At 46.5% G+C, this 22226-nt stretch overlaps 1 protein-coding gene across 1 annotated transcript in view; it reads right to left on the reverse strand.

Moving 5' to 3' along the window:
- Positions 1-479: 479 nt before the first annotated feature.
- Positions 480-22226, reverse strand: part of LOC129694567 (calcium and integrin-binding family member 2-like) — a 52949-nt gene continuing 31202 nt past the window's right edge. The window contains exons 2-4 of the mRNA XM_055631294.1: positions 16460-16571; positions 8214-8361; positions 480-740 (exon numbers count right to left, since the gene is read on the reverse strand). Of these exons, the coding sequence (XP_055487269.1) occupies positions 541-740; positions 8214-8361; positions 16460-16549 (438 nt within the window). The 5' untranslated portion in view covers positions 16550-16571 and the 3' untranslated portion in view covers positions 480-540. The remainder of the gene's footprint in view (positions 741-8213; positions 8362-16459; positions 16572-22226) is intronic.

Raw genomic sequence — 22226 nt, forward strand, 5'->3', positions numbered from 1 at the left:
ATTGTCTATTGTCTATATGTCTTTGGAGTACCAAGCAATTTAATCCACTAAACCATACTTGATGGAGGACGGTTCTCTGGACAATTTCAAGAGAGAGCTAGATAGGGCTCTTGAAGATAGCGGAGTCAGGGGATATGGGGATATGGGGAGAAGGCAGGAACAGGGTACTGATTGGGGATGATCAGACATGATCACATTGAATGGCGGTGCTGGCTCGAAGGGCCGAATGGCCTACTCCTGCACCTATTGTCTATTGTCTATTGTGACTGTACCTTGGTACATGTGGCAATAAACTAAACTCAAAGTAAACGAAAGGCCCAGGGCCCAGAGCACAATCCACCACCCCAAACTGAAGAAGGGTCTCGACCCGAGATGTCACCCATTCCGTCTCTCCAGAGATGTTGCCCGTCCCGCTGAGTTACTCCAGCATTTTGTGTCTATCTTCGGTTTAAACCAGCATCTGCAGTTCCTTCCTAAACATCCTCGAAATAAATCTCTCTGGCACCTGAGGACATCCGTCTTTAGCGTGCGTGGACCCACTCACCTGAGGAAGTCGGGTGCTCTACCAATCATGTTCTCAAAGTCTGCGTAGTTGAGCTTGCCGTCACCATCCAGGTCGGCCTCCTCGATCACCTTCTCACACACCAACGTCACCTCCTCTGCTGCCAGCTCCTCCCGCGTCAGCTTGTTCAGCGTCTTCTCCAGGTCCGACTTGCAGATGTAGTTGTCCGTGTTGAAGTCTGTCGGAGGGAAGCCCAACGTTTAACGTGGACGTGCGGACTCGCTGTGACCAACCCAGCCAACACCAGGTCTATTGTTCCCATCTTGAACAGAAATATTGATTTCTCTAACTTTAAGTAACCCCATGCATTCCCTCTCTCTCCATCCACGTTGCACCAGCTTCTCATTCTCACCTAGCAAACAGCTTTCATAGCAAAATGATTTGAGTATAAGAGCAGGGAGGTTCTACTGCAGTTGTACATGGTCTTGGTGAGACCACACCTGGAATATTGCGTACAGTTTAGGTCTCCTAATCTGAGGAAAGACATTCTTGCCATAGAGGGAGTACAGAGAAGGTTCACCAGACTGATTCCTGGGATGTCAGGACTTTCATATGAAGAAAGACTGGATAGACTCGGTTTGTACTCGCTAGAATTTAGAAGATTGAGGGGGGATCTTATAGAAACTTACAAAATTCTTTAGGGGTTGGACAGGCTAGATGCAGGAAGATTGTTCCCGATGTTGCGAAAGTCCAGATCAAGGGGTCACAGTTTAGACTCGGCTTGTACACGCTAGAATTTAAAAGATTGAGGGGGGATCTTACACAATTCTTAATGGGTTGGAAAGCTAGATGCAGGAAGATTATTCCCGATGTTGGGGAAGTCCTGAACTAGGGGTCACAGTTTAAGGCTAAGAGGGAAGTCTTTTAGGACCGAGATGAGAAAATCATTTTTTACACAGAGAGTGGTGAATCTGTGGAATTCTCTGCCACAGAAGGTAGTTGAGGCCAGTTCATTGGCTATATTTAAGAGGGAGTTAGATGTGGCCCTTGTGGCTAAAGGCATCAGGGGGTATGGAGAGAAGGCAGGGATGGGATACTGAGTTGGATGAACAGCCATGATCATATTGAATGGCAGTGCAGGCTCGAAGGGCCGAATGGCCTACTCCTGCACCTATTTTCTATGTTTATCATTCCTTTATCATTGTAAAGTTTTTTTGGGGGGAGGATGATTGCAACCTTCACATGGTCTGCCCTGTTTTGATTAATGGAATCAACCCGGCGTGCACAATCAATTTAGATCAAACAGAGCAAGTTGTCCTACAACTTTAGGCCATGCACGCCATACGCAAGAAGAAGAAGTCAAGTTTGTTGCATATCTTTCATTCATTTGTTCTATATTTCCCAATATCACTGTCGATATCTCTCATTCTCCTCTCCCCTGACACACACTCTGAAGAAGGGTCTCGATCCAAAACGTCACCCATTCCTTCCCAGAGACGCTGCCTGTCCCAGTACGGATGAAACACTGAGCACTTTGCATTGAGTTTTCTCAAGGGTGATGATGATTTTACTTGACTCTGTTGCTGTTATCAGGCAATTGAACCATCCTACCCCAACCAGAAAGCAGCGCTGCACTACAGTCTACCTCATTGGGGGGGGGGGGGGGGGGGGGCACTCAAACTATCCTTGATCGGACTCTGCTGGCTTTACCTTGTACTAAACTTTATTCCCTAATCATGTATCTATACACTGACAATGGCTCGATTGTAATCATGCATTGTCTTTCTGCTGACTGGATAGCACGTAACAAATGTACCTCGGTACACGTGCGATAAACTGAACTAATCTACTCTAGAGATACAGCGTGGAATCCAGCGATCCCCCCCCACACACACTACCACTATTCTAGCCAACTCTCTGGAATGGGATTAGAACTCAAACATCAGAATCATGTCTTCCACAAAGTGAACCACAGCTGGGAGGCAATGACATGTTAAATTCATGAGTTTGCTTCCTCACATGACCAGGGATGAGTATTAATGGCCATTAATGGCAAATAATTAGCCCCAACAAATATAATATTAATGAGTATCGTGAGACGGCAAACTCAGGACAGAATATTTTAAAATTGGATAGGCAGAAAGAAGCAAAGAGTTCATCTTTATACTCCTGGTTTTGAAAGGGTTACTGTTGTCAGGCCTAGTTTATTGGATAGCCCTGTGAATTCATGTTTAATCCCAAAGTGACATGTAAAACGGCATGGCCATACATCACAGAGTTTACACGACAAGGCCTCTGAATGCGGTTTCACCTGTGCTGTTTAATTACAGAGCTTCTCCCCAAATAAAAACCGATCGCTCAGCCTAACGCTGGTAGAGTGGTGAAACGTTGCTGGTGACAGCTCTGTCCAACAATTTCATCAATCCTGGCTGCTGCAGAATTCCCAAAACGTTCATCTACAACTCAAATCAGTAGTGAAGAAAGCAAACACAATGCTAGCATTTACTTCAAGAGGGCTTGTATACAAAACACAGGGATGTAATGCTGAGGCTCTATGAGGCGCTGGTCAGGCCGCATTTGGAGTATTGTGAGCAATTTTGGGCACCATATCTGAGGAAGGATGTGCTGGTTCTGGAGAGGGTCCCGAGGAGGTTTACGAGAATGATCCCAGGAACGAGTAGGTTAACATATAATGAGCGTTTGATGGCACTGGGCCCATATTCGCTGGAGTTTAGAAGAATGAGGGGAACCTCATTGAAATGTACAGGATAGTGAACCGCTTGGATAGAGTGGATGTGGAGAGGATGTTCCCACTAGTGGGAGAGTCTAGGACCAGAGGGCACAGCCTCAGAATTAAAGGACGTTCTTTTAGGAAGGAGATGAGGATGAATTTCTTTAGTCAGAGGGTGGTGAATCTGTGGAATTATTTGCCACAGAAGGCTGTGGAGGCAAAGTTAGTGGATCTTAATGATCAAAACTCAATGTTCTTAAGACAGTGGAATTGATTGTAGACTTTAGGAGAGCTCCACCTCTCCTCACCCCACACCATCAACAACACCACAGTCACATCTGTGGAGACATTTAAGTTCCTTGGAACCATCATCTCCAGGGACCTTAAATGGGGGGGCTACCATCGACTCCACAGTCAAAAAGGCACAACAGAGGATGTACTTCCTGCGGCAGCTGAGAAAACACAATCTGCCACAGGTAATGATGGTCCAATTCTACACGGCCATCATAGAGTCTGTCCTCACCTTCTCCATCATGGTCTGGTTGGGCACAGCCACCAAGCACGACACCCGGAGGCTGCAGTGAATTGTTCGATCAACCGAGAAGGTTATTGGCTGCAACCTTCCGTCCATCGAAGAACTGTACACTGCAAGGGCCAGGAAGCGATTGGGCAAGATCATCTCTGACCCCTCTCACCCTGGCCACAAACTCTTTGAATCACTTCCCTCTGGAAGGCGACTCCGGACTGTCAAAGCTGCCTCAGCCAGACATAAAAACAGCTTTTATCCACGAGTAGTAGCTCTACTCAACAGCCAAAAATCTGTAGCCTCCCTTTGATCTGGTATTTTATTTCATTCCTCACATGCTTGAACTATAATGTTTTATTCTTAATTGTTTACTGAATAGCGTGTTGTTATTGTGAGCAAAGCACCAAATTCCTTGTACATATACACACTCGGCTAATAACATGTATTTAGTTCAATTCAATATATTTAAGGCAGAGATAGGTGGATTTGTGATTAGTCTGGTTGGCAGAGGTTATGGGGTGAAGGCAGGAGAATGGGGTTGGAAGGGAAAGATAGACCAGCCATGGTTGAATGGCGGACTAGACTTGATGGGCAGAATGGCCTAATTCTACTCCTATTACTTATGAATCAAACCCACAGGTGTGAGCTGAGTGAAGGAACGGCCAAGGTGGCTTCACCATGCTGCAGGAAACCCTTTACCATTCTGAGTGCTGTTCACCAGACCTGCACCCTACATTCATTACTGCCAGCCTGTGTCCCCGGGCTGTGACAGGCAGCCCAGTATGAGGGCAAACATTGTGAGGCACCTCTTTAATGTGTCCTTCATTCATGAATAAGGTTACCAGCTGTTTCCCAGCTGTGCAGTGATCATCCTATTGGTTAACTGGGGTTTCCAAACAGTCCAGTGACCATTGACCTGCAGAAATCAGTAACGTTTAGTTTAGAAATAAGGCCCTTCGGCCCACCGAGTCCGTGCTCACCAGTGATCCACGTATACTAACACTTGTAAAAATTGTAAATAGCCCCTGGTTGGTAATCCTACACACTAGGGACACTTTGCAATGCTTCTTTACCGAATCCAATCAACCTACAAACCTGTACATCTTTGGAGTGTATGAGGAACCCCACGCAGTCACAAACTCCGTACAGACAGCACCCATACTCAGGATCAAAGCCGGGTCTCTGGCGCTGCAGCGCTGTAAGGCAGCAACTCTACCGCTGCGCCACCGTGCCGCCGTCTGTGAGCAGGTTAATAGCTATTCACCAACCGAGAGACTGGATGCCATCAGCAAGTCTAGGCTCACTGGAGATCTTGTTTAAATAATGCAGGTCGCAGCTATTTAATATTTAATAGTGGTCGCAAGTAATTGGATGTTTAACAGCTTAAGATGCATAGCTGTGGGAAGCATGCGCTGCAGTGACTAAGACTCCTTGATAGCAGTTAAGAGAAGAGATTTATGTGGAACAGCTGGGATTGCCATATGGGGTTTTTACATGAACAGAGTACATGTCAGGACATAGAGAGGCCTTCTGCACTAGGTTGTATGTAGCATGACACAAACTGCAAAGAGTTTTGTTTAGTTGAGGGACACAATGCGGAAACAGGCCCTTCGGCCCACCGGGTTTGTACTGACCAGCGATCCCCAACCATTAACACTATCCTACACCCACTAGGGACAATTTTTACATTTACAACCAAGCCAGTTTACCTACAAACCTGTTCGTCTTTGGAGTGTGGAAGGAAACTGAAGATCTCGGAGAAAACCCACGCAGGTCACGGGGAGAAGGAACAAACTCTGTACAGACAGCGCCCATAGTCGGGATCAAACCCGGGTCTCTGGTGCTGCAAGCGCTGTAAGGCAACTAATCTACCACTGCGCCACCGAGCCGTGCAGGGAAGATTTGCGAGGATGTTCCCAGGAATGTTCCCAGGACTCAATGCCTGCCAGGACTGGAGGGCCTGAGCTACTAGGAAAGATCGGGCCAGGCAAGGAACACAATAGGCTGAGGGGTGATCAAATAGAGGTGTCTTTAATCATGAAGGAATAGATAGGGTGAATGCACCGTGACTTTTATCTGTGGGTGGGGAATCAAGAACCAGAGGGCATTGGTTAAGGTAAGAGGGGCAAGATTTATTAGCAACTTGAGGGTCAACTATTTCACAGAGGGAAGTGGGTGAATGGAATGAGCTGCCAGAGGAACCGGTTAAGGCAGGAACAATAACAACATGGAAAGGTAAATGGATAGGAAAGGATTTGAGTCTAGGAGCAGGGAGGTTCTACTGCAGTTGTACAGGGTCTTGGTGAGACCACACCTGGAGTATTGTGTACAGTTTTGGTCTCCAAATCTGAGGAAGGACATTATTGCCATAGAGGGAGTGCAGAGAAGGTTCACCAGACGGATTCCTGGGATATCAGGACTGTCTTATGAAGAAAGACTGGATAGACTTGGTTTATACTCTCTAGAATTTAGGAGATTGAGAGGGGATCTTATAGAAACTTACAAAATTCTTAAGGGGTTGGACAGGATAGATGCAGGAAGATTGTTCCCGATGTTGGGGAAGTCCAGGACAAGGGGTCACAGCTTAAGGATAAGGGGGAAATCCTTTAAAACCGAGATGAGAAGAACTTTTTTCACACAGAGAGTGGTGAATCTCTGGAACTCTCTGCCACAGAGGGTAGTCGAGGCCAGTTCATTGGCTATATTTAAGAGGGAGTTAGATGTGGCCCTTGTGGCTAAGGGGATCAGAGGGTATGGAGAGAAGGCAGGTATGGGATACTGAGTTGGATGATCAGCCATGATCATATTGAATGGCGGTGCAGGCTCGAAGGGCCGAATGGCCTACTCCTGCACCTAATTTCTATGTTTCTATGTTTATAGGGATATGGGTCACATGCCAACAAATGGGATGTGCTGAGAGAAGCCAATTAACCAACAAACCTGTATCTCTTTGGAAAGTAGACAAAAGTGCTGGAGAAACTCAGCAGGTGCAGCAGCATCTATGGAGCGAAGGAAATAGGCAACGTTTCGTGCCTATTTCCTTCGCTCCATAGATGCTGCTGCACCCGCTGAGTTTCTCCAGCACTTTTGTCTACCTTCGATTTTCCAGCATCCGCAGTTCCCTTAAACACTGAACCTCTTTGGAGTGTGGGAGGGAACCGAAGACTTTGGAGTAAACTCACGCAGGTCACGGGGAGAACGTACAAACTCCGTGGAGACAGCGCCCAGTAGTCAGGATGGAACCCGGGTCTCTGGCGCTGTGAGGCAGCAGCTCTACCCGCTGCCTTTGGTACTTTAACATTTTTATTGCTCTAATTCAGATTGCACGACACTATATCAGTCCTATGGCGGATTATGGGCTTTGTAAGCGTAATGAATTCATTGGTCAAGTATGTAGAACATATGGTGAGACATTCCTGTTGTGTCACCAGGTAACAGTGACACCCGGATCTGGAACATCAGACAGAGCCCATCCTTTGCAAGAGCAGAGGAACAGAAGTTCACCACCATTGACCAAGCCGTGAATTCTCGTCCCTACATCCTGGAGCACTGGTCATTCCAGAACCCCACGTGCCTATATAATCCATAGGTCCCACCTTCCTGTCAGTTCTTGCCTGCCCATGAGTTTAGACAATCAAACAGACACAGCCGTTAAAACTGATCTCCCCTCTTGCCAGATGGGGACATAGAAAAAAGTTGCAGGAGTAGGCCATTCGGCCCTTCGAGCCATTCAATATGATCATGGCTGATCATTAAGAATCAGTACCCCGCTCCTGCTTTCTCCCTATATCCCTTGATTCCACAGATTCACAACTCTCTGGGTGAAAACAATTTTTCCTCATCTCAGTCCTAAATGGCCTACCCTCTATTCCTAAACTGTGACCCCTGGTTCTGGACTCCGCCAAAGAGTTGGTCATCTTATTATACAAGCATTTTATCGGGATGCATGACAGCATGGTTTGGGAACGGCTCCATCCAAGACCACAAGAAACTGCAGGGAATTGTAGACGCAGCCCAGCCCACCACACAAACCAACCTCCCTTCCATTGACTCCATTTACACCTCATGCTGCCTCGACAAGACCAGCAGCATAACCAAGGACGAGTCGCACCCTGGCCACTCCCTCTTCTCCCCTCTCCCATCGGGCAAAAGGTATAGAAGTGTAAAAACGCACACCTCCAGATTCAGGGACAGTTTCTTCCTAGCTGTTATCAGGCAATTGAATCCTCCCACAACCAGAGAGCGGTCCTGAACTACTATCTACCTCTTTGGTGTCCCTCGGACTATCCTTGATTGAACTTTGCTGGCTTTGTCTTGCACTAAATGTTATTCCATTATCATGTAAATGGCTCGAGTCTTTCCGCTGACTGGATAGCATGCAACAAAAGCTTTTCACTGTACCTCGGTACACGTGGCAATAAATGAAACTGAACTACAGGAAGTGGCGAGCATACCGTAGATTTTAAAGGCGTAAATGGCCTTCAGCTCACGCGGAGCCATCTCGCTCAGCACGGAGAACATGTCCACAAAGTCATTGAAGCTCAGGTTCCCCTCGCCATCTTCAGAAAAGGTCTTCACTATTTGCTCTTTGAATGGATTCTCCTGTGAAAGCAAACAACCTTGTTACACAAAATAATCCTCTCATTATACTCCTTATCATTGGAATAGATCGGGTAAACGCACAGTCTGTTGCCCAGAGTAGGTGAATCGAGAACTAGAGGACATAGGTTTAAGGTGAGGGGGGAAAGATTTAATAGGAACCTGAGGGGTAGATTTGTTACACAAGGGTGGTGGGTGTATGGATCGAGCAGCCAGAGGAGGTAGTTGAGGCAGGTATTATCGAAACGTCCAAGAAACATTTGGACAAGTACGTGGATAGGATAAATTTAGAGGGATATGGGCCAAATGCGAGCAGGTGGGACTAGTGTAGATGTTGCATGTTGGTCGGTATGGACAAGTTGGGCCGAAGGGCCTGTTTCCATGCTGTATGATTCTATGACATTATTTGATTCAATTAGAAAAGATTCTAGATACACTCCATCTTTACACCCTCACGATTCATTCATAAAAGTTTAACCTTCGTCCTGTCTCCTCTACCACTGGGGTCGGGGTGATAGTTTAGAGATACAGTGCAGAAACAGGCCCTTCGGCCCACCGGGTCGGTGCCAACCACTGATCCCCGCACATTAACAATACCCTACACACACTAGGAACAATTTTTACATTTAAACCAAGCCAATTAACTTACAAACCTGTACGTCTTTGGAGTGTGGGAGGAAACCGAAGATCTCTGAGGAAACCCAAGCGGTCACGGAAGAACGTACAAACTCCGTACAGACAGTGCCCGTAGTCAGGATTGAACCCGGGACTCCGGCACTGCAAACGCAGTTATGGGCCGGTCCCACTTACCCGACTTTTCCGGCGACTGCCGGCACCCGTCATAGGTCATTCCACGTCGCCGAAAATGTTCCAACATGTTGAAAATCCAGCGGCGACCAGCAAGACGCTACGACTCTTTGGGCGACTGAGGAGACTACGCACGACTTTACAGGCGACATGTCGCAGGGTGAGGCCTGTATGGTCGTGAGTAGTCGCCCAAAGAGTCGTACCTTGTTCTGGTCGCCGCTGGATTTTCAACATGTTGAACATTTTTGGCGACCAATAACGAACTACGATGGGTGCCAGCAGTCGCCGAAAAAGTTGCGTAAGTGGGACAGGCCCATCAGGTAGCAACTCTACCGCGGCTAAACACATCAGAAGGCTCAAATCCTTCAATGTGCGTAATGATATGCTGCACATGTTTTACAACACTGTGGTTGCAAGTGTTATTTTCTACGCTGTTGTCTGCTGGGGCAACTGCATCAGTGCGAAAAACAACAAGAAGCTGGTCAAACTGGTTAAACGAGCTAGCTCAGTGCTGGAGGGGAGAGTGGACTCTGGGATGGATGTGCTTGAGAGGCGTATGAGGCACAAGGTGCAGGTCATCCTGGAAAACCCCGGGCATCCCCTCCATGTAATTCTGGAGAGTCAAAAGAGCACTCGGAACAACAACCAGCTCCTCTCCTTGCGCTGTAGAACGGAGCGGTTCAGGAGATCCTTCACCCCTGCAGCCATTAGATTTTATAATACGGACCGCTAGGCTGTAGGGGGATGCGTTTTTTGCATTTTTAAATTTTTTTAAATTGTGAATTATTGATCTTTTTAAGTATTTATTGCTCTCAGGTAGTGTCCACATTGTAGTTTATGTCTTTTCTGTCTGCGTTCATTTTGAATGTGTGGGTTTGTTGGTTGGGGGGTTCTGGACATCTGAATTTCCCTGAGGGGATCAATGAAGTATTTATTATTATTATTATTATTATTACATCCTCACATATGCTGACAAGCATTCCAAAGTACAGGGAATGCCCAGACACACTCGCACCACGTGAGATGCATTCCGAGCGCACTCTGCCATCCTCTGCCCTCCTTCCTCAAACCCCTTCCATCTTCACCCTCTCTCTGCATCAGTCTGCCCAGACCCTGCCATTCCCTTTTCTACTCATTCACAAAGGGTTAACCTCCATTCCTGTACCCCTGCCGCTGCATGTGTTCTTGTTGAGGATTAACCCTTCACTGTTCTCCCTGGGGCTGTGCTGTCCAGGAGCAGACAGCTCACTTCATGATGATGTGTAAAACCTGTCATCTGGTTTGAAATATGAATGAAGGAGGCGAGTCTGCGCTACTGTGTGGATATCAACTTGCCCAGAAACGCCCGCAGACTCAGACAACTTACTTTAACAGAAGCAATGAATATTGTTTTGGTGCAGTTTAGTTTTTAGTTTAGTTTAGTTTAGTTTAGTTTAGAGACACAACATGGAAACAGGCCCTTTGGCCCATCGAGTCCACGCCGACCCGTTCACACCAGTTCTATGTTATCCCACTTTCTCATCCTCTCCCCTACACACTAGGGACAATTTAAAGGGGGCCAATTATCCTACAAATGAATCTAAAATTCATAGAGAATCATATTATATGAAAGAACAGATCTGCTTAATCCAACTTCACAGCAAAGCAAAATCTGGTAGTGCAGCGGTGGAGAATGTGGCTGTGTCCCTGCCTAACTTGGCCAGTGTTCATTTTGGTGAATCATTTGAGTTCATGGCACAAGGATGCCTGCCACCTTGACCATTCCCTTTGCTCTCTTCAACCCTCTCGGAGAACACAGAACACAGTCCATGATATCTGTGCTGAACATTATAAAAATAAAACATCTCTGCCGACACGTGATCCATATCCCTCCATTCTTTGCATATCTAAAAGCCTCTAAAACACCAATATAATATCTGCCTCCACCACCACCCCTGACGTTCAAGGCACCTCTGTGTGAATAACGTACACTACACATCTTCTTTAATCTTTGCCCCTCTCACCTTCAATCCATGCGCTCTAGTTCCTTAACATTTCCACTCAGTGAATAAGGTTCTGACTGTCCACTCTATCTATGCCTCGAATTATGTTATAAACTTCTATCAGGTCCCCCATGTGGTGGGAGATTGCAACTTCACATGGTCCGCCCTGTTTCGACGAATGCAATCAACCTGGCGTGCACAATCAAATAAGATCAAATAGAACAAGTTGTCCTACAACTTTAGGCTGTGTACGCCTTGCACAAGTAGAAGAAGGTCCCCATCAATCTTTGACATTCCAGAGAAAATATTCCATGTTTGTCCAACTTGTAGTATAGTCAATATCCTCTAATGCAGGCGACATCTTGGTAAAACTCTTGCAACCTCTCCAAAGCCTCCACACCCTCCCTGTAAAGGGGGGACCAGAGTTGCAGACAATGCTTCAAATGTAGCTTAACCGAAATGTAATATAGCTGCAGCATGATTTCCTGACGTGATTATCAATGCCCTGACTGATGGAGTCAAGGATAGCGGGTGGCCGGGTCACCGAGCGCACAGAGGGAGCTGGCGAGGGGCCGGCCGCCTGTGGCCATGTGTAGAGGCAAGCCTGGTTCACCGCTGCCAGAAGATGAGACTGTACTAAGAACTTATGAAACTTTGTCGGTGCCAGAAACATGGCGACTCTTTGTGTAGCACCCAGGTGTCTACTGTATGATTTTACCAGGTTGTATACAAAAACAAAGAATTTCACTGTACCTAGGTACATGTGACAATAAGTGGCGCAACGGCATAGCGGTAGAGTTGCTGCCATACAGCGTCGGAGACCCGGGTTCGATCCCGACTACGGGTGCTGTCTGTAGGGACAGTGTACGTTCTCCCCGTGACCGCGTGGGTTTTCTCCGAGATCTTCGGCTTCCTCCCACACTCCAAAGACATACAGGTTTGTAGGTAAATTGGCTTGGTAAATGCAAAACATTTGTCCTTAGTGTGTGTAGGATACTGTTAATGTGCGGGGATCGCTGGTCGGCACTGTTTCCATGCTGTATCTATAAACTAAACTAAACTAAACCAAAAGTGTCATTGTGTAAGAAAGAACTGCAGATGCTGGTTTAAATCGAAGATAGACACAAAATGCTGGAGAAACTCAGCGGGACAGGCAGAGTCTCTAGAGGGAAGGAATGCCTATGGAATAACCCCATCAGAGTGATTGCACCTTACTTGTTTTTCAACTCTACCCATATTTCCAGTAGATGAACTCTGAAGTACATCTATAAGTAAACTGCAGTGAATGACACATGCCATCAGCAAAGTATTCCCAAAGTCTGGAAAGAAAATGCACTGAGTGGGGAAATGTGATGTTCAGCATCAGTGAGGACATAAGTATATGTGATGCTGGACCATTGTTCAACCATCCAGTGGCTCCATCAAGAAAGGGAACCTTACCCAGATTGGCCCAAGCGTGACTCCAGGCCCACACCAACATTGCGTTCTCTGGTGAGCCACTGGATATAGACACAAAATGCTGGGGTAACTCAGCGGGACAGGTCGCATTTCTGGAGAGAAGGATTGGGTGACGTTTCGGGGCGAGACCCTTCTTCAGCTCCTCGACCGGAAACGTCACCCATTCTTTCTCTCCAGAGATGCTGCCTGTCCCTCTGATTTACAGTCGATGATGGGCGACAAACGTCATCCTTGCCAACAATTCCCACATCCTGTGATTTATACGATTTATATGTTTGCACTGAGGCTTGAAACAAGAGCATTGAAGAGAGTCTGAGAAAGCTTTCTAGCTCAAAATGCTATCTATCCATGTTCTCCTAAATTCATGTCATAGGGGCAGAATTAGGCCATTCAGCCCATCCAGTCTTCTTTATTCAATCATGGCGGATCTATCTTTCCCTCTCCAGCAGGGATGCTGCCTGACCTGCCGAGTTCCTCCAGCACTTTGTGTCAATCTTTGGTATAGACCAGCATCTGCACTTCCTCGTTATCACATTGAAACATCTTTGCCATGCCACGCTGATAGTCAGTGTTTACTTTCCAATCGTTGGAAACAACTTATTGACGGCATGTATGGTCGAACACAGTTTAATCAAGTTATTGCTTCTGCCGGCAACTCAGCTGAATTACGGCTGTTTCATCAACTAGAGTGAAGAGGTCATGGAATGACACGACATGGGTACAGGCCCAACGCTCCAACTCATCCCTGCTCATCAAGGTGACTTCCTCAACTAGTTTGCCTGCATTTGGCCCATATTCCTCGAAACCTTTCCTACCCATCAACCTGTCCAACTGTCTTTTAAACGTTGCCTGAAATGGTGGTGGAGTGGAGGCAGATACAATAGTGGCATTTAAGAAACTTTTAGATAGGCGGGGGGATACGATACGATAGAACTATATTTATCCCAGGAGGTCATAGAACACAAAATATATGAAACATGAAATTAATGTGATGAGTGGAAAGGATTGGGGATGTGCAAAGATTGGGGAGGGGTCTCAGTCTACCCCACGACAGAAGGGGGAGGAGTTGTACAGTTTGATAGCCACGGGGAAGAAGGATCTCCTGTGGCGTTCTGTGCTGCATCTTGGTGGAACCAGTCTGTTGCTGAAGGTGCTCCTCAGGTTGACCAGTGTGTCATGGAGGGGGTGAGCTGTTATTATCCAAGATGCTCCGCGATTTGAGGAGCATCCTCCCCTCCAAGACCAACCTCCCATGAATACAACTCCAACTCCGCCCCCGGGACAGAGCCGGCCTTCCTGATGAGTTTATGCAGGGAATGGAGGGATATGGATCACGAGCAGGCAGAGGAGATTGGTTGAACTTGGCATCATGTTGGGCACAAACATTGTTGGCTGAAGGGCCTGTTCTTGTGCTGTACTGTCCTATGCATCATTGTACCTGACTCTCCCACATCCTCTGGCAGCTCGTGCAATGTACACCACTCTCTGTGTGGAAACGGTTGCCCTTCTTAACTCGTACCTTCAACCTGTGCCCTCTCGTTTTAGACTCTCTTATCCCGACAAAATAACACCACAAACCATGAGCTTTGTTTTGCTGGGTTTAAGCTCATGGTCTTCTGCTCAGGCAAGCAAGGCTGTATTAACAGACTGAAGGTGATGGGCACTTTCATCTTTGATGTCTGCCTTCACTGTTTGAGATATAGAGGGTGATTCACATTAGCCATGACCTTATTGTGGACTTCAAATGTAAAAGGTATTGTCGCAGAAATATTGAAAAGAATTTCACTGTATCAAGACTCATATTTTGTCTATCCCCGCCCATTCCCCATGACAGAGAACCACCTCATGTCACCAGAACAACTGATGTGGTCCGTGGTTTTTTTTTAACGGGGTATTGGACAAAGCCTCACATGAAACAAAAAAACACTATTCTGCTATTAAAGAGGCTGAGCAGACATTTCTCGGAAGATTTTCACTGGATTTCTCATTTTTAAATCTGTTCCCAGGGTCTGTGAATATTTGACATTGCCTGTTATCTTTGTCCTGGCCTTCCAAAGCCATCAGGAATGGTCCTCCATGAACACAGATGGGGCAGTGAGCACTGAGATGGGCAGTAAGGCCATTCCGACAGTACTGGTCACTCCGCACGTTGGTGGCACCGTGTAAAGATCCCGTTACAAAGGCAGAACCATTGAAAGCTGCAACTCCAAGCAGTCTGCGTGTGTATTCTAGTTCCCAACAGCCAAATACTCCAGGAATGTCCTAGAATCTCCTGGGATTTAAGAATCTCGTCACTCTGTTACTCCATTGGTTTCCGTCCTAAGTTGTTATGTAATATTGATATGGTGCGGTGGCACGGTGGCGCAGCGGTAGAGGTGCTGCCTCATAGCGCCAGAGACCCCGGTTCAACCCCAACTACAGGTGCTGTCTGTACGGAGTTTGCACGTTCTCCCTGTGACCACGTGAGTTTTCTCTGGATGCTTCGGTTTCCTCCCACAGGCCAAAGACGTACAGGTTCGTAGGTTAATTGGCTTTGGTAAGAATTCTAAATTGTCCCCAGTGTGTGTAAGATAGTGCTAGTGTACTGGGATCACTGGTCGGCATGGACTCGGTGGGCTGAAGGGCCTGTTTCCGTGCTGTATTTCTAAATTGATGTCTGCCACAAGTCCATGCTGAGCTATTCCCCTATTCCTCGGGGCATCACCCGTTATTCCCAACAATAAAGACTTAATCCGCGGATGTCTTTGCTCTTCCCAGTGCAGACAAAGCCCACCACCATTACTCTGAGTACACCACCCTCCCATAGAATGGAGAACAAGTTGTTTGTGACATTGCCTAATGCTCAACTCATGCTCTTCCTCATTGTGAAGGTAGACACAAAAAGCTGGAGTAACTCAGCGGGACAGGCAGCATCTGTGGAGAGAAGGAATCGGTGACGTTTTGGCTCGAGACGACACCCTTCTTCAGACAAGTCTTTAATCATGTTGAAGAAGGGTCTCGACCCGAAACATCACCCATTCCTTCTCTCCAGAGATGATGCTGCCTGTCTCTCTGAGTTACTCCAGCACTTTGTGTCTACCTTCAATTTAAACCAGCATCTGCAGTTCTATCCTGCACTTGGCCATATTGTGTTGTGGAAGTGCATTAAATATAATATGGGATGGTGGGACTGTCGTATGAGGAAAGATTGAAAAGACTGGGCTTGTATTCACTGGCGTTTAGAAGGGTGAGGGGGGATTTTATAGAAACATATAAAATTATAAAAGGACTGAACAAGCTAGATGCAGGAAGTGGGCTCCTTCTACCCAGGGAACTTAGTGAGTAACAGCAGTTTGTATCATCTACAGGATGCCCTGCAGCAAATGTTCCCAATGTTGGGCGAGACCAGAACCAGGGGCCACTGTCTTAGAATAAAGGGGAGGCCATTTAAGACTGAGGTGAGAAAAAACGTTTTCACCCAGAGAGTTGTGAATTTATGGAATTCCCTGCCACAGACGGCAGTGGAGGCCAAGTCACTGGATGGATTTAAGAGAGAGTTAGATGGAGCTCTAGGGGCTAGTGGAGTCAAGGGATATGGGGAGAAGGCAGCCATGGGTTATTGATTGGGGACGATCAGCCATGATCACAATGAATGGCGGTGCTGGCTCGAAGGGCCGAATGGCCTCCTCCTGCACCTATTGTCTATGTTTCTATGTTTCTAATATCCAATGACTTGCACCTTGTGAACAAACAAAAGAATCATTGCGCTATTAGCTGCGTGGTTGAACTTGGATTCAGCCTCTGCAATCGTACAAACACTGCATGCACATGAAGTTTGTCTTGCGTTCGACAGTGCACGGAGCCTCTCCCTGTACCTTGAGCTCTGGCATGTTTACAATGAGTTGTATTGGTATTGTGACGTCTGGCTCGTTGGTGTAGTCCATTGGCACTATGTGAGGAGCCATCTCATGGTATCTGCCGTGCAGCCTGCAGAGAAATGAAAGACAACCTTTGAGAACCTGGATGCATGCTTTTTCCAACTTGGAGAGTCTTAAGGCACCAGCCAGTCAGTCCACCTGCTCCTCGATTAATAATCAAGTCAGGGACTTAATGCTGGCAACATTGGCAACCACATCAATTTTCTTATACAACACAGGCTGAGAAATGTTCCTCTGGGAACGAAAATGTTTCAATACTGAATGTGAACCATCTTACCTCAACTAGAGAGCAGTCCTGAACTGCTATCCACCTAAGGTAGACAAAGTTGCTGGTGAAACTCAGCTGGGTGCGGCAGCATCTATGGAGCGAAGGAAATAGGCAACGTTTCGTCCCGAAACGTTGCCTATTTCCTTCGCTCCATAGATGCTGCCGCACCCGCTGAGTTTCTCCAGCAACTTTGTCTACCTTCGATTTTCCAGCATCTGCAGTTCCTTCTTGAACACTGCTATCGACCTCATTGGTGACCCTCGGACTATCTTGGCTCCATCTTGCTCTAAACATTACCCCCTTATCATGTATCTGTACACTGTGAATGGCTCGATTGTAATCATGTATTGTCTTTCTGCTGACTAGTTAGCACGCAACAAAAGCTGTTCACTGTACCTCGATACATGTGACAATAAACTAAACTGAACTGATATGTACTGGTAATAGTGCCGCTATAGTTATACAGACATGTAACCATCACACAGACCACATTTCCCACCATAGACTCCATCTCTACTTCATGAGGCCTCAGAAGGGGTGGGAGACCTTCACGTGGTCCACCCTGTTTCAATGAATGCAATCAACCCGCTGTGCACAATCAAGTAAGATCAAATAGAACAAGTTGTCCTACAACTTTAGGCTGTGCATGCCATACGCATGAAGAAGAAGGTGTCAGAAAAGCAGCCAACATAATCAAAGAGTGTAAGGAGGAACTGCAGATGTTAGTTTAAACCGAAGATAGACAGAAAATGCTGGAGTGACTCAGCGGGACAGGCAGCATCTCTGGGGAGAAGGAATGGGTGACATTTTAGGTCGAGATCCTTCTTCAGACTCTCGAACCAAAACGTCACCTAAAACTTTGGTTTAGACCAGCATCTGCAGTTCCTCGTGGAGATTGAAAGTCTGAAGAAGGGTCTCGAGCCGAAACGTCACCCATTTAATCTTCTCTCCAGAGATGCTGCCTGTCCCGCTGAGTTACTCCAACATTGTGTGTCTATCTGCAGTTCCTTCCTACACACACTGTAAGCTGGGATACTCTGATTCAGCTGAACCACATTGTGGGTGTTGAGCTCCGTCTATGGAACTACTGTGCCACTGTGCTGTCCCCTCTCGAGATTGCAGCATAGTTTAGATTTGAGTACCCTTTGTGTTTTGTGCCAGACCTCCAAGTATTAGCCCTGTGGCTCACCTGCTCTCCCCTTTGCCAAGGAGTCAGTGCCAGTGATTAAATAAAATGACAGCACAAGGATTATTTATTACACTGTGGAGAATGTGTTAGCTTCCGTGAGCCAACACTAAACTCCAGGAATGAATAGCAGCCAACCTTTTCAACCCGTTCTATTACGGCAGTGCAGCTGATACCAACAGTAATCAGCTTTGCTACGAAGCAACAGGCACAGATATCAGCACACGTACCCAGTAAAAATGTGATTGAATCATCCATTCGGTTTAATGAACGATGATTACTACACTTAGCTCTCCTTATCTCATTGCAAGAGGCTGACGCTGCAGCAGTCTGAAATGAGCCATTTAATCGTCTGGCCTGACAGCTGATCGAATTGTCGTTGTGGAGCTGATTCATGGCTTTGTATCTCTTTCGATTAAAATTAATCCTCCATCAGCCGTCTCCAGGCAAGACGCAGTTTTGTGTTGATATTTTTCCAGACTCTAAGCATTTCAATTGTAGGTGGCGCAAGAGCAGCCTTAAAAATCACGCCCTGTCGGTCCACCCTGTAAAGCAAACCACACAGAATGTAACTCTGCTTGTCAATCCACAATGTTCGTTGCACAATCCAACCTCTCCTCACAGAATTCAGCCTCCCTTCCATAGACTCCATTTGCACCTCACGCTGCCTCCGCAAGCCCACCAGCATCATCAAGGAAGAGTTGCGCCCCGTCTCCCCTCTTCCATCAGGCAAAAGGTACAGAAGTGTGAAAACTCACACCTGCAAATTCAGGGACAGTTTCTTCCCAGCTGCTTTCAGGCAACTTTCCTACCATCAACTACAGAGCAGTCATGAACTACTATCTATCTCATTGGAGACCCTCAGACTATCTTTGATTGGAATTTGCTGGGTTTTATCTTGCTCTAAATATTATTCCCGTTATTCCCTTTATCATGTGTTTGTACACTGTGGACGGCTCGATTGTAATCATGTATTGTCTTTCTGCTGACTGGATAGCACGCAACAAAAGCTTTTCACTGTATCTCGATACACGTGACATTAAACTCAGCTCAACGCTCACACACCTGAGCCATGTTTACACCCACTATGTCTGCACGAACCACTGCAGGATGAAACATTGCATTTTGAAACTCAGTTTGTTAGTCAACTACTGTCCTGGGATTTGGTGTATTCTCTTGAGGTTAGAAGAATGAGAGTGAACTCATTTAAAACTCTTATGGGGCTTCATTGGATAGATCCTTATGGGGCTGTGCCACTTGGGCAAACTAATCCACGAGTTCTGACGAGTTTGCCCTCGACTCATGCTCGCAGCATGGTCGACACGAGGTCCTAGGAGGTCTTTGTAACTCTCCTTCATGCTCGAGAGTGGTCCCCGTGTACTCGAAGCCTCAGCTAGTGCGCGGCGTCTTTTTCAATGTTGTATAATGCCCGCGAGTAAAAAAAGGTTGCCATGGAAAAAATCGCTACTTTTTTTACTCGTAGGTTTAGTCGTAGTAGGTCGGCATGTTAGTCGTAGGTAATCGAGGGTAGTCAAAGGTAGTCGTAGATAGTCTTCATCATAGTTGAAGGGAGGTCGGCTTCACTCTCCACTATTCAGTGTCCAATTTTCCCGAAGTTAGTCGTAGCTAGTCTTCAACATAGTTGAAGGAGGTCGAGGGAGGTCTTCAACAGGAAACAGGGCCGCAACGTGTGTACGCTCTTTCCTTGATCCCAAGTTAACATTTAAACTGCCCATTGTCACAATTATCTCCCTTTCTTTATGTATCCAACTATCTATCTATCTATCTACCTATCTATCTATCTATCTATCTATCTATCTATCTATCTATCTATCTATCTATCTATCTATCTATCTATCTATCTATCTATCTATCTATCTATCTATCTATCTGTCTATCTGTCTATCTGTCTGTCTGTCTGTCTGTCTGTCTGTCTATCTATCTATCTATCTATCTATCTATCTATCTATCTATCTATCCATTATCCATCCATCCATTCATCTATCTATCAGTCTATCTGCCTACCTACCCTGCGATTCTAGAAGAGACATGTGCAATGTATGCGCCCATTGCCTGCATCTACAGCGGGGATGCATTCTTTAGCAGAAGGGGCAGCGAATCAACATAATAACAGCAGGACACAAGGGTGAGTTGCTTGTGAGCTTGTGACCACAGGTTGGTGGGGGCAATTGGCTATTGTACATTGCCCATGGTGTGCAGCAGATGAGTGGTAGAATTGTGGGCATGTTGTGGACAGGGAATGTGGGGAGAATAAAATGAGATAGGGCACGATTAGTGTAAGTGGGACATCACACGGTCATGGTGACGCAACGGTAGAGTTGCTGCCTTACAGCGCTTGCAGTGCCGGAGATCTGGGTTCATTCCGACTACAGCTGCTTATCTGTACGGAGTTTGTACGTTCTCCCCATGACCTGCGGTTTTCTCTGAGATCTTCGGTTTCCTCCCACACTCCAAAGACGTACAAGTATGTAGGTTAATTGGCTTGGTGTATGTGTAAATTGTCCCTAGTGTGTGTAAGATAGCGTTAATTTGCGGGGTGATCGCTGGTCAGCGCTGACTCGGTGGGCCGAAGGGCCTGTTTCCGCACTGTATCTCTAAACTAAAAACTAAACTAAACGCTTTTATATACTCCAGTTTTTGTTCTTTCTCTCTTTTAAATGCCCTATTAATCTATGAATCTATCAATCAGAGGGCATCATAAACAGTCTATTCCCACAGCAGCTTCACGGGATGGGATTGATAGGAATATCTGACAGAGAACGTGGCAGAGATTCGATGGGCCAAATGGCCTCCTGCTACGTTCCAAAAGAATGTAGCAAACATGAGTATTTGGTGACATCCAAAGCTTACAACTATGGCAGTGATCTTGACTTAGTTATCCTGGCACACGTGGATAATAAGGAAGCGGGCAAGCTTTGATCAATGTGCTTGAACCTAAATCATTGACTAATTTCATCCCGGGCCTGATTTTATGTTGAGACTGGATGGAATCAGGCGTTTGTCAGTTTTACACCATGTTCCCGGCTGATTGTTTATTTCCCTATTAGTTGCACAATGGGTGGGTTAGGTTAACATTAAGTTTAGATGCATTAGCATGTTCCTGTTCCATTTGAAGCTGTCTTCATTGCAGGCAAAATGTGTAGGAAGGAACTGCAGATGCTGCTTTAAACTGAAGATGGACACAAAAAGCTGGAGTAACTCAGCGGGACAGGCAACATCTCTGGAGGAAAGGAGTGGGTGACGTTTCGGGTCATCGAGTGTTACAGTGTGGAAACAGGCCCTTCGGCCCAACTTGCCCACACCAGCCAACGTGTCCCAGCTACACTAGTCCCACCTGCCTGCGCTTGCTCCATATTCCTCCAAACATGACCTATCCATGTACCTGTCTAACTGTTTCTTAAACGTTGGGATAGTCCCTGCCTCAACTACCTCCTCTGGCAGCTTGTTCCATACACCCACCACCCTTTGTGTGAAAAAGTTACTCCTCAGATTTCTATGAAATCTTTTCCCCTTCACTTTGAACCTATTTCCTCTGGCCCTCGATTCCCCTACCCAGGGCAAGAGATTCTGTGCATCTACCCGATCTATTCCTCTTATGGTTTTATACACCTCTATAAGATCTCACCTCATCTTCCTGTGCTCCAAGGAATAGAGAACCAGTCTACTCAACCTCTCAAGGCCCTTCTTCAGACTAAGAGTCAGGGGAAAGATTAGTATACAAACTTAAAGCACACGGCATTGGGGGTTCAGTATTGATGTGGATAGAGAACTGGCTGGCAAACAGGAAGCAAAGAGTAGGAGTAAACGGGTCCTTTTCACAATGGCGGGCAATGACTAGTGGGGTACCGCAAGGCTCAGTGCTGGGACCCCAGCTATTTACAATATATATTAATGATCTGGATGAGGGAATTGAAGGCAATATCTCTACGTTTGCGGATGACACTAAGCTGGGGGGTTGTGGTAGCTGTGAGGAGGATGCTAGGAGACTGCAGGGTGACTTGGATAGGCTGGGTGAGTGGGCAAATGTTTGGCAGATGCAGTATAATGTGGATAAATGTGAGGTTATCCATTTTGGTGGCAAAAACAGGAAAGCAGACTATTATCTAAATGGTGGCCGATTAGGAAAAGGGGAGATGCAGCGAGACCTGGGTGTCATGGTACATTGAAAGTAGGCATGCTGGTGCAGCAGGCAGTGAAGAAAGCGAATGGTACGTTAGCATTCATAGCAA

Source organism: Leucoraja erinacea, unplaced genomic scaffold, assembly GCF_028641065.1.
Source record: "Leucoraja erinacea ecotype New England unplaced genomic scaffold, Leri_hhj_1 Leri_710S, whole genome shotgun sequence".
Classification (NCBI taxonomy): Eukaryota; Metazoa; Chordata; class Chondrichthyes; order Rajiformes; family Rajidae; genus Leucoraja; species Leucoraja erinaceus.